Here is a 13,113-nt window from a genome sequence, read left to right on the forward strand (position 1 = left end):
TTCCTGCTCAGTATGTGGCCCAAACAGAGGATACCAGCTCACCACAAGCATTGTTGGGAAAATACCTAGGGCCCAGTACATGTCAACAGTCCCCTTTGAACACAAGAATTTACACACATACAAACAAAAAAAATAATCATCGCACGTGATGTCAAGGACCCCTTCGCATGCCCCTCAAGAAATAATAAACTTTATCAGCTTGTCTTAAAATTACAAAATAAAGCATCAGATAGTTTCATCTAAAACAGGCCAGGATACATGCTTTCCTTCCAGGGATCCATTTCCCATTTGTCCCGTGCTGATAGCAACTCTTGTTAGGCATATAAAAACAGCTAGTTAAAACAATCTTGTGGCCTTAACTCATATTTTGTCAGGGCAGGTATTTGCACTTCAAAAATTGACCACCAAATCTGCTGCCACTAATCAGTGTCTCCAACTGGCAGCATCCATAGAGGGCAACTTGGATTGAAAAAACATGGGAGTTCAAACACCCTCTCTGAGTCAGTAATACAGGATTGCTCAGCACAACCATGTCTCCAGGTAAAGCCAGCTTTTTCTCTTCCTCTGTCCTCAGGTCTCACACTAAACATTATGTTACAGAGGAGGGAAATGATGAAGTGTCACAGAAGTCAAGATGAGCTGTATGTCAAAAACTTACATGTGGAAGGGACAGCAAACATCGGCTATTACACTCATATGCTTCTTTGTGTCTTCCCAGTTCATTTAAGGAGCGGGCTTTCCGGAAGAGCGCTCGGATGTTCTCCTTGTCTAGACCCAAAGCCTTCTCACTGTCTTCCAGTGCCTTTTCGTACAAACCCTGCAAGTAAGAGAGTGCCTCGAGTCAGTTATGGCACTGCAGTTTCTAACTCCTCTCCCTGTCTGAATGCAAGTGTTTTGCCTCTCAGCAGAAAACAAGAATACGTGAGGCAGTTGAAAATACATATATTATTATATGTATCACAAACAAACTCTTATACAAACACAAAAAAACTACAGTAAAAGCACATTTCGTTAAGGCTTGCAAAACTGAAAAGTTAGAAAATGCCAGAACTAAGGCAGCTTGAGCAGCTTTACCTTACCTCCCTCTCTACCTTGGGCATGTTACATTTGACAGTCTTTATTTATGTGACTGCTTGCTAATTTTTTTCATCGTACTCAGCCTCATATGAACAGGATGGACCTGCTGTGCAGTAGTGCCATAGAAGACAGCTGTTGCATTCCTAAAGAAAATGGAAGCATGCAGCCTTTTAGAGCCTGAATCCTTTTCCACATGTGTGCTGACAACTTTATGTTTATGGGGAGGCAGGCAAACTTTCAGAGTAATGCTGAAAGAGCCAGTTCTGGAAGGTACTAGTCCTTTCCAGTCTGATCCCTACATTTTATTAGTTCCTCCCAAACATGGAGCTGAACTGCATGCTCAGTCCTCTGGCTTGACCAACAACAGTAGGCTTCTTCTCCCTCACCTCCTTCCTCTGATCTTACAAGACACAGTGGGGATATATCAAAGTTTATGTGTTGTTGTCTCCTCCGGTGTTGGAGACTGGGGTGGAGAAAATCAGTTTAATCCCCTCCTGCCACCTTTTCCAATCGCATGGCACAGCAACCCAGACACCCTGCCTAGTTCTTGGAGATGATATGGGGAACTGCTCACCATGGCAAAGTAGCAGGCAGCTCGATTGACATGCAGTTTGCATAGGAGTTCCTTTGGGATGGTCACCTCATCGGAGGCTGCGTAATCCGCCACGTTCAGCCCTTCCACATACTGTACCAGTGAAAGCTTGAAATCCTTCTCTCGGAACAAGTCGTTGCCCTCTGCAAACAGGTTTCGCACCAGCTTCTGCAAAAAGGCCTGGGCAGTAGGGAGAGTGCAAATGACTAAAGCAGATGTTCAAAGGCAGAAAGAACTGCTTCCCAATTTCTCTTCCCTGTGTTTTAGCAGCCTTTCCAACCTTTTAAATTTTCCTGCCTTCCCATCCCCCTGTAAAACACCAATCTTTTTGTAGAGGACAATAATTTAAATAAATCTTCTTTCCTAAACACTTAATTGCCTTCTCCGCTCCCTGAAAGCTGTCCTTCTCAGAATCCTTAATGCTTTAAATTGTAGAAAAATTGTAATACATCATTTCACGCCCTTCACCTCTAGTATGTAAACTAACAGCTGTGCAATGTGAAAAAGGGTACCCAACTTCAGAAAACAAATTTCTGATTACCTCATAATCTTCTTGGCTTAGGGGTAATGTGGACCTAAAAAAAGAGGAAATGCTCATGAAACAGGCATCCATGCAAACATATCCTTCTCTCTGATGAAGAGACCATTTTTATAGTCCTAGGTTTATCTAAGTGAGTTACTGAACATTTGAAGCGCTGGACTGGTCACTCCAAGACCACCTCAAATCCTTTGTGCGATCACAGAAAAGACATACAGTGATAAATGCAATCACTTTCCTCTGCATTACCTCAGCTACACACCTTTAGGCCTACACCATAAAAACAATGTCAAAGAAAGAAGAAAATAATGCAAGTTCTAGATACCCTTTAATTTTATCTGTTCTGGCCAACACTGCCAGACTGGAGACCCACAGAAATGGCAGTTCTTACATGGAGAACATTCATCCCACAGGAGCACTGACACTTAGGCAAAAGGTTACATCCTCTAAATCAGACCACATAGGTCATCCAGGTTTGGCTCACAAAGTATTTATTTTTTCCCTTCAAGAAGAAAACATCAGATTCTAGAGAGCCTTTGCTTAGCACCTTTCCCAGCCCTGTTCACCCTTGATATGTAGCATCACATAAACAATCTTAATGCCAGAGAATAAACTTTTCTGGATTTCACTAATACTGCTCCCTAAAACTAAACAGCAGAAGTGTCATGGCTTTGTAGGAAGTATTTAGGCTGCAGATAAATTTGGGCTACCCCTCTTTCGTATCAAAACAAGCTAATAAATGAAACTTAATCTCGTTCAGACTCCAAGATACACTCCAGAAGCAAGAAAAACACCCTGCATTTCTAAATCATTTTCTTTCCAAGCAGCTTGTGCATTTTTATAAATTTTACCACAAAAATCCCTCAAAGCTGCCTCTCTGAAACTAGTCTTATCAGCCTCACTTGGTCTCAGACTAGGGTGAAAATATCATTGCCAGGCCCCAGGATACAGATATTGACCTAGAAGATCTGGCTTTTTTGTCTCGTGTAGATGCACACAATTCAGCCATAATAAATGCAGGACCCAAAGTAGACCTTAAAAAAAAAAATCTGATTGTAATCTTGCTGCTTCCCTAACCACCATGAGTCTGAGGCTTTTGCTAACTCAGGCATTGGAGGAAAAAACACTATTGTACTTTATGAGGAGGGACTTGGACTCCTACCTACAACATGAATACTCACCCTAAGCTCTAGAAAGCTACAAGATAGTCACAGAAGAGTGACCTGAGACAACTACCAGCTTGGCAACTGTGAAAGAGCCCAGATCATCCACTTCTTCTACAGGTACGATATGGGACATCTGGCAAGTCATTTACCCTGTTTTCCCTACCTGGAAAGTAAAAACGTTATCTTCCTTGCTAAGAAAGGCAGGATAATCTTGTAGAGAGTAGAAGACTTTGAGATCCTTGGGCCACAGATAAAGCAGAAGGCCCAACTAATGTTAGCATTACGGTGACTATAAAGATTATTCTGTAACTGCAGTAGAGGACAAAACCCAAGAAAATTAAAATGATACCATTTCAAATTTAGAGAGCTGGTAGGATAAAAAGCACCTTGAAGAATCACAATGAAAATCCTCAGGACCAATATATCTTCCCCATGCAGCAGCCCCCAAGCAATGAATAGGAAGAACTCAGTTCCCGCAGCCCTTGATACAAAGATAAGCACCTCCAAAGTCACAGGAAACAATGAGGTTATCCACTTACTGAATGAACTGAAGTCCCTTCTCTATTTCTTGTTTTCTCTTCTGTCTCTCCATTATAGTTGCTGCAGAAGAAGAAGAAGAAAAAAAAAACAATACAAAATGAGTCATTACAGGTCTTGCTGGCAGTTAAGCAGCATGCTATTTCGCATGTGCTTGAATTTACTACTAACAAAATGTTCCAGACCAGATGCCCTGAACATTGAAGTCCTTGATTTATCTACACAGCAGACACAGGATGGCAAGCAACTCACTACCCAGCATCTGCTTTTTCTCACATGCCACTGCCAGGATACACAAGCAACAAGAAATTACTTCAGTTTGAGCTCTCTATTTAGACTGCCAGTAAATAAAACAATGGGAACCAACAGTAATCGGGACTGCTTTCTAGGAAAAAAAAGTCACAACACCAACATTTCCCCACACCGACAATGATTTCAGGAGTTTGTGCAGGGACACTCCCAAGATAAGCGGTTCTGACTACCTATCTGAGCCAGATTTAAACTTGTTTACAGCACAGCATACAAAACAAGTAACCTATATAGGGTGTCAGGAAGCATATGATAGAGAGAAACACTAAGGAAGAAGGAATTGCTTGCTATGTTTCACACAGAAGAACAGAGATGAATATAAGCCATGGGAATTTCAGGCTGAAGATCAGCAGACAAACCCTACAGGCAAGGAGAGCAGAGACCTTTGAATGCTCTCCAGGAAAGAGGACAGGGGCCCATGCTGCAGTCTTTCAAATTGGGATGGACAGTGCTTTAAGAAGACTCAAAAGAGAGTAAACTTCCCCAATCAGGGACACAATCAGGCAAAGTAACATGTCTGGGTTCAACCAGCTCTAGTCTGGGTCTCTAAGTGCAGACAAGTTAGGAATATGATGGACTTATTTTGGAGCAACAGCTCTGTTCTCAACTAAAGGGGGTTTGAATCACACCATTAGATACATGTGCTTCATCCTCTGTAGTTTGGGACCAAATCTGGAACAGCTCCCTGCCCTCCCCACAATATACAAAGGGCTGGTGTACAAGGAATAAGGAAGGGGAGAAGGGATGGCACTTTTTGTGGCAAGAAGGCCTGCTCGTGACCACAGATTTCCCAACCTTGCCATCTTCCAGTTGCGATCACTAAGGATGCTCAGCATTTGAGGAATGGTAACTAGGGGACAAAGACAGCAAGCACAGAAATACAGAGATGAGACAGAGCTGATGACACTGCGCTCCCAGCCTGGGATCACCTCTGAAGCGATTATGAGAAAAACTAAAAGTCTCTTCTCAACCCAAGCTACAATAGCTTGGAGAGCACTACTCCAGCTCCCTTCTACACTGAGGCCATTCTTATCATTCTAAAAGTATCTTAAGACATGTAAGGGCCATTCAGACTTGAACAGGGTGAAGGGACCTTTATGGTATGTGAGAAAAAAAAAAGTCAATCTTGACATATTAAAAAGCCCTTATTTATTTACCCTGCACTATACAAAATGTAGAAATACTGATGCCAGCCCTCTACCAAGGAGAGTTGGAAGGAAAAGTTGAAAAAAAAAAAGACAGGAGTGCGATAAACACCAGAAAGAAATCATAGTAGAGGTATGCAAGGATTTGAAAGTGACACTCAGCAGTTTGTAAGTCATCAGACAGTAAATTTGAGAGCAATCTGGTCCAAACAGCAGGCGGAAAATTTTATGCAGTCACATTTGGATTGGGATGGGCATGCACAGCAAGAAAGGGAAAGCCAGGATGCCAACAGAAAAGGTGAGTGACGATCAAGGTCTCTATAAAGGCTTTTAGCAGAAGTGATGGAGAAGAGCACAAGTGATGGAGAAGAGCAGGTAGACTTCAGTACAACATGAACAGAAGGCCTGGAATGATTTATAAATAACATGGATAATGGGCAATCAGGAAAAGAAGGAAATTTAACAAGGAGACTGAGGTTATGATCACTAAAGCTACAGACAGAAAGGCTTGGGGAGTAGAAAAAGAGAGCAAGCCATTGATTTGATGATATTTCTCTTTGCATGAAGTTCTGCAAAGTCAGAAGAAGTAAGATTGAACAGACAAGGTGGAGAGAAGTAGTAGGAACCAGGTAGTAGTGACAGCCATAAAAAAGGACAGAGCTACCCAGAGCAGTGCAGAACAGAACTGTGAGGGTCACCAGAGATGAAGGTGGGGAAAGAGTCAACACAGAAAGTGAGAAGAGATAAATTCGGGGGGGAGGGGAAGAAGAGTCAAGGGGACACTCACAGAGGTTCATGACATAAAGCACAGGGAAGAAGGAGGAGTTTCAAACTGGCTAGGCCCTGAGGGCACTAAGAAGCTTTAAACACCCAGACCAGCCTCACCTGAGACCCCCACCATCCACCCATTGCCCATGGCTCAGGGGCTCTATTTAACTCAGGCCCAGGCACACAGCCCTTGTCTTAGCTACACTGTAGGTTCACCTCTCTTCAGTCCTGTCTCCTAGATAGACCTTGGATCTATGCTCTCGGTAAGCTGTCTCCAGTCCTGTCTCTGGTACCACCTCCTACTGCTGGACTCCCTCGATGGACCTTGGACCAGAATCATCATTTCACCTTGTCTGAGACTGCAGATGGACCCTCTCACCAGCACCTTGCTCTGCCCACCCTGTTCAGATACAGTGGGATTGCACCCCAGTTGGTGAGAGCACACTCACTGCCTGTGCTGTTTTCACCTTTGGCTCCAGGCTCAACCTCCTCTGAGGAGCAGCCTGGCTCTTGAGGCTCCCTGACACAAGCCACATGGGAGAGAACAAAAGGCACAAAAGTGAAGCAGTGGCCCACAGAGTGTATAGATGAAGTGGAGAAAGCAGTTCAACACTGGCTGGTCATCACTAAACCAGTAGCTGCATTCCAGAAATGTTATGGCACACCTTCAAAATTTTCAAAAGAAGGGACATCACCTTGGAAAGTCTGCAATAGACAACTTACGCCAACCTCTGCTACTGACCTCAGCTCTTTTCTTAAAATACTACTTCAAGGAGGGAGGCAGAGAAGATCAGTTCAGTACCTGTTTTCATGGCTACCTTCACCCCACTGATAAAAAATCCTACACAGCAGGAAGAGGGTGTGTGTTACAACCAGAACTGATTACTGCTGCATGTTCACACAGAAGAGCATTCAAATGCTATCAACCAAAGGCTGGAGTGAGGCCAAAAAACTCCAACCAAAGGCTGGAGTGAGGTCTAAAACTTCTTACTCAACTATAGGAAGTTATCTTCTTGCATCCTGGAGCTCCCCTTCAGCTTGTTTTCTCCTCATCACTATTGACAAATTGGCCTACTGTATTCTACTCAATCCAACACACCTATAGGCATCCTTACTTCACTTTGCGGGCTGACTAACCTACTGCACCTCCGTAAGTCCCATAATACCCAACTACAGTTTTGATCCTTGCTACAACTCACCCCCCCAAGATCTCTATCCTTTGCATGCTGTTTACTTTCTTCAGTCCTAGCCTCAGCTTCCACAGGCCTGATCTCTCCTCCACACTGTTGCACTCTGATACTCCCACACATTCCTATCCCCTTTAAAGCAGGTGACCAACTTCCTCTGCAAAGCTCAGTCACATCCTCATGTTTATGTCACAGCCTTATACATAAGACTCATCTTCTCACTGTAACACCCTCAAAATGCATACCACACTCTGCAACCCTAATAACTTCTCGTATCTCTCAGGAACGATGACCCTTCCCATTCAATCTCACTCCATACCACTACCCTCCATCACACAAAACAGGCTTCTCTTCCACCTCATGCCTTCCCCACTCCTGACCATTTTGACCATGCTTACTCCTTTTGCCCCTCATACCTGGGCCACTCCCTAGCAAACTCAGTCACTTCTGCCTCCTTTTTTCATTCCAGCCTCCTCATGGTGCCTTATTCTACGCTTGCATCAAACTGCAGACCCAAATATACAACAACCGGTACATGTCACACTTCTGATGTGCACCATACCACAACTGATTCATAATTAATTATAAGCAAAAAGTCTGTTTAACTTTTGTTTTCTTGATTTTTTAATTATATTTAGAAATATAGTGGAAAGCATCAAGCAATAAGCCTTTTCTCCCCAAATCTGTCTGTCCAGACTTGTCTACTCAAATCACCAGCAGAATTTGAATCCAGAACACACATATCCCCACCACAGAACTCAAGTGTTTGAGTCACAGAGATGATGATTATCCCCCTCTGGTCCAGTATCTACAGGGGACTTTATTCACAGTTTGTCAATGAGTTACAAACTACTTGCCAGACGGAAACAAAATACTGCAGATCAGCAAAACTGTTTCCGTGCTTTCCGAAGGAAGCACAAGCCAGTAAGCAGGCTAACTAAATCACAGACTTGATAGATTCACTCTAAGAGACAACACAAGACAACTGGAAAGACTCAACTCTACCTTATTATGGACCTGGATGTTATTCTCAACCCTGCCAGAATTGAATTTGTGCAAAGTTTTTTATAATGTATTTGTGGCATGGCAATGTGTCCACGCTTGACTGACTTCCAGGCTTCGATTGTAACGTTTCAGCCAGAAATTAATGCACCGAGATGTGAGCGGCAGGCTGCAGAGCCGAGACAGGAACTCGGCCCCGGGCTCTGCGCACGCTCCTCTAGGCAAAAGGCTCCAGGATCTGCTAATCTGCAAATACGGAGTCTCTAATGGGCAGCAATTTGGCCGCCTTGGTTGTGCAGCAGAACAGGTAACTGGATTCACGTCAAGCAGAAGACAAGCCACGTGGCCCACTACAAACGAGGGCTCTCGCTCGCTCTCGGGAGCTGATGCCCGCCACTCCTCGCTCACGGGGCTTGAACACTGCTCACACCCGACCACTCTCTGGGCCCCAAAGCCGCGCTCCGCCACCGCCTCCAACCACCTTGTCCCTACGCCTGCCGCGTCCGTTCCCCCCGCCCCAGACACGCGACGGCCCCTGAGAGCGGCTGCTCTCCCGCGCCCTGGCGCCTCGCCTCGCCTCGCCTCGCCTCGCCTCTCCCGCTCCTTCCCTGCGCCCTGGCCCACGCCACCCGCTGCCCCTGCTCCCCTCCGGCCCCAGCCCGCGAGGCGCAGGGCCGCTTCCCCCCACCCCTCCCAAAAGCTCCCTCCTTATTTCAGGCCCACCCAGCCCCCATTTTCACTTAAAAAGTTAAAGCGCCGGCTCGGTTTTCACACGCGAGAAGCAGCGGCTCCCTCGCTGCCTCCCTCCCCCCCCACACAACCTCGGCGTAGGCCGCCGATCCCCGGCCTCGCCTGGCGGCCGCCGCGGGCAGCAGCGCCTCCTCGCCCGGCCGCGGCCGAGAGGGGGCGGCGGCGCCTGCCCGCGCCCCGGCGGCACCCCCGGGGCCTGCTAGGCCGGGGGGGGCTCTCCCGCGGCCGCAGGCGGCCAGGCTCTCCCCGGGGGAAGAGGGGAAAAGAAGAAAAATAAAGGGGAAAAAAAGGGGAGGAAAAACAAACCCGAACATACTCCTCTTCCTTCCCCAAGCTGCCCTCCCCCAACCTATTTAAATAAAAACCACACATTTCCAGAAGCATGGCAGGCTACTTTAAGGGAAAGGAGGGGGAGGAAAGAAAATATCATCCCCCTTCAACCCGGAAACCATATAAAGCATCAAAAAAATAAAAAAAAAAATAAAATAAAAAAACACGAAACTTCTTATTTGATAAACTTTACAAGCCCCTAAGGAAGGTGCATCCGGAAGGCTATTCCACAAGGGCTGCTCTGCTGCTGCTTCATGGGGTTCATACCAAACAAGAGGGGGAAACTGCAGCCTAAATACAGATCTTCAACGGAGCTTTGAAATCTTGAAACCACCAGCCGGCACAAACACAATTAATACTAAGTTTTTAATATAAACCCAAGGGCTTTTTCGCTAGCTGTTCACTTTTAGACTACTACCATTTTTTTTTTCCACGGGGTGGGATTAGGATCTCTGACAATTATTTTTTTGCAAACCCCACATTTTTGGCGGAAGAGTGGGGGCAGCTTCAAAATCCCGTCGACATAATTTTTCTCCACTTTTTTTTTTTTCTATAACCGGCAATTAAAAAACGTTTCGTCTATGCAGTTACTATTGGAAATGTTTACTTTTTAATGAAGCAACGTCAAGATTTCCTTGTTTCTCAACTCCACCCTTTATACATAAACACATTTGTGTATACATATATATAGTTGGTTTAAGAAAAAAATAACCCTCTCCCCAAAATAACAATAATAAAAGACTCACCTCTCCTTGGGTTCCCCCCCACGCTACGTATAACTTTCCTTGATAAATGGTATTATATTATTAGAAATATTATTAAAGTATTATTACTATAAGTAATAATAATAGTAAATGTTATTTAATTATAGAAGGAAGCATTCTGCTTCTGGATCGGCTGCCCCTGCAGCTCCCTCCATGTGCCTCCTGATCTCTTTACTTTCATTTCCAGGTCTCTCTCTCTCTCTCTCTCCCTCTCTCTCTCTCTCTCTCAGCTGCACCAGCAAGAGAAAATGCCTCCTTGCATATCCTCTGGGCCCTAGAGGCTAGCGGTTTCCATTACAAAAATTCATACATCTTTCCCTTGCGGTTGTTTTTGAAATACTTTTTCCGTGAATTAGCTTTTTTTTTTTTTTTTTAAAAAAAAAAAAAAAAAAGCTTAACTGTTTGAAGCTCGTTCTTATTTTAATACGACAATTTCCTCATTGCCGGTTGTCTGTCGATGTAAACCATACCCCAAACAAAAGCAGAAGATGCAAAGCTGCCTTTGCACAGTAATTTATGCATGTGAGGTGCAGCAATGAACTGAGTTGAATTATGAGACCCTCGTGGGATTAGCACATGCATGAAGTGACCCTTCTGCCCATGCATATATGTTTGCTGGAGGGGGGCCAGGAAAATTACAAACAGAGCTTATTTAGTCCGTCCCACACCACTGAGGGTTTTTCCTGGATACAATATATTCTAAAAATATTTAGTTAATGAACCTTTTTTTGTGGAAAAGATACACAGTGTATATACAGTACATATTATATAATTATACATTTTTGTATATGTCATTACATAATGTTATATACCTATATAATACATATATATTTATAAATTTACAAAAATTTTGATAGCTATGTATTTAGATGTGTTTTTGAAAACTGATTTTTTGTTTGTTTTCATCCCAAATCCTTCAATACTCCCAAGAAATGGCCTGATTTTCTACAGGCTCAACCCCAGGAATGGATTTATCATTTATTCTTGGGTCATGGGAGATGATTGTGAACTGTGAGAAACACAGTCCCTCTTAGACAGGAGTTTCATCCATCTCTGCCCAGCTGCAGTATCATTAACTTCAAATAACCCTCTGGAATGAATTTCACGCTCAACTCCTAATCTACCCTCCCCGGTAAGCTAGGTTTTCCTCTCCCTAAGGATTTCGTCTGCTGTCAGATCGTAATTTCCAGACTGACACTGGTTTAAATTATCACCTCTTTTCAAATGTAATCAGTGACATGTTTACCTCTCAGTGTCTTACTTTTCTATTTACAGTGACCCAAAACAGTGTCACTTTGTGCTTTGCAGCCAATGTTCGGATGCAGGCAGAAAGTATCATCTGAAATGTATGAAACCTGCTTAATATTTAATATTTAAAGCATTCTGGTCTGAATAGGATAGACTTTATTATACTGAGTAGGATTGGCTTCTGGCAGCTCTGTTGACATAATAAACTGGTAATTTATGATATATATAGGCTGCGAATTATATAATGTACCATATGACATTGGAGAACTTTCTTATATTGCTCACATTATTTATCACAATGTACTTTTTTTTAGACATTCCTTATGTTTTCTGATCCAATCCAAAGATGACTGTTATTTTTTGATAAGATGATACTTATTTCTTATTAACTATTCACAATTTGTTACCTTGTATTCTTAGGCAATGATATTATGACATTAAAAAGTCCGGCCAAATTGGGCCTCCACTGCAGAAAGTGCTGTGCAAAATGTACACTAAATGACAATCCATGTTGAGGGAGGCTTTAGGCAGAAGGAAGGTGGGGCAGGCCTGGTGGAGATAGACAACACTGGGAGATCTTACATGCCAGATCACATAGGAAGGGGAATGTCATGGAGCCAGTAACCTTCAGATGAATTACAGTGCCTAAGATGCCTCCATCCCTTCGTCAGAGTGGAAAGTCTGAAAGGCAAGATGTAGCAGCTGCATGAGAGGAACAAGAGAGTTTAGGAGGAACCGAGGAGAAAGAGCAATGAAAACAAAATCTATACATAATCAGGAATGACATGGAACAAGTACAATTCTTTTAATTCAAGAACATTCATTTTTTTTTAAGATTGAATTTCCTCATTGAACGCTACATTACACCCTTTTCCACCCCAATTTTTCTCTGCTTATAATAGTGAGGGCTGTCACATGAAGTCATGATCCAGCATATATTGTCCCGCTCATGAGTAACATCTTTCCTTACTGGTTAAGATCAAAATTCTCATAATTTGCAAATGAAGTTACCTAGGTATAGTATGCACATAGTCAGCAGAGTCAAAAGGTGGCAAATTACTATTATGAACTGTTACATAAAAGTGAGTTTGATTTGTGAAGACCTGTTCCTTTAAGGAGAAGGAATCTGCTACAATGGCCAAAATATACCTTTAGTCCAGTATAGCTGCATTCACAATTGAAGACTTTGTTCTTGCCCCTTTGGCCCATGTAGTTAGACATATTTGGGAGAAAAATAGAGAATGGAATGAGCTAAATCTGATATGATCCTGTTTCTTGCTAAAGATCAGGAGGGCGAATTTCCTTGCTCATAGTTTCTGAGCTGAAGCTCCCTCTCAAGATCACACTAAATTCTCTCATCTGCTCTACATTTTCTGATAGCTTTAAGTTCCTTACACACAAGCATAATCTAGTGAGTGCCTCAGTTTCTTCACTGTCTTCAGTTGCAAGAGAAACTCCCATGATTACTTATGAGTTAGCTTTATCTCAAGCTTTCCAGCCATTGCAGCACCAGTCAGTGGCCTTTTTTTTTTTTTGTCTGTCATGTTCCATAAAGAAACTTATTCTGTTCTCTAAGAATGAAGAAGGACTAGCGTGTCCTTTGCCTCAACATAACCTCCTGCATCATTTAGCATTGCCAGTTACTGATAGTTTTTTCTTGGGTCTGAATAAACATTTGATATTGTTTCTTAAAACGCCAG

The 13,113-nt window shown here is 43.4% G+C and overlaps 1 protein-coding gene across 6 annotated transcripts in view; it reads right to left on the bottom strand.

Moving 5' to 3' along the window:
* The window catches only part of ZC3H7B (zinc finger CCCH-type containing 7B), a 47,333-nt gene extending 36,905 nt beyond the window's left edge, over nt 1–10,428 (bottom strand). For all 6 annotated transcript variants that reach the window (XM_062587345.1, XM_062587354.1, XM_062587322.1 and 3 more), the window contains exons 1-5: nt 10,148–10,428; nt 3,913–3,973; nt 2,211–2,244; nt 1,652–1,849; nt 659–817 (exon numbers count right to left, since the gene is read on the bottom strand). In XM_062587345.1, coding sequence (XP_062443329.1) covers nt 659–817; nt 1,652–1,849; nt 2,211–2,244; nt 3,913–3,965 — 444 coding nt within the window. In that variant the 5' untranslated portion in view covers nt 3,966–3,973; nt 10,148–10,428. The remainder of the gene's footprint in view (nt 1–658; nt 818–1,651; nt 1,850–2,210; nt 2,245–3,912; nt 3,974–10,147) is intronic.
* Nucleotides 10,429–13,113: the final 2,685 nt, after the last annotated feature.

Source organism: Rhea pennata, chromosome 1, assembly GCF_028389875.1.
Source record: "Rhea pennata isolate bPtePen1 chromosome 1, bPtePen1.pri, whole genome shotgun sequence".
Classification (NCBI taxonomy): Eukaryota; Metazoa; Chordata; class Aves; order Rheiformes; family Rheidae; genus Rhea; species Rhea pennata.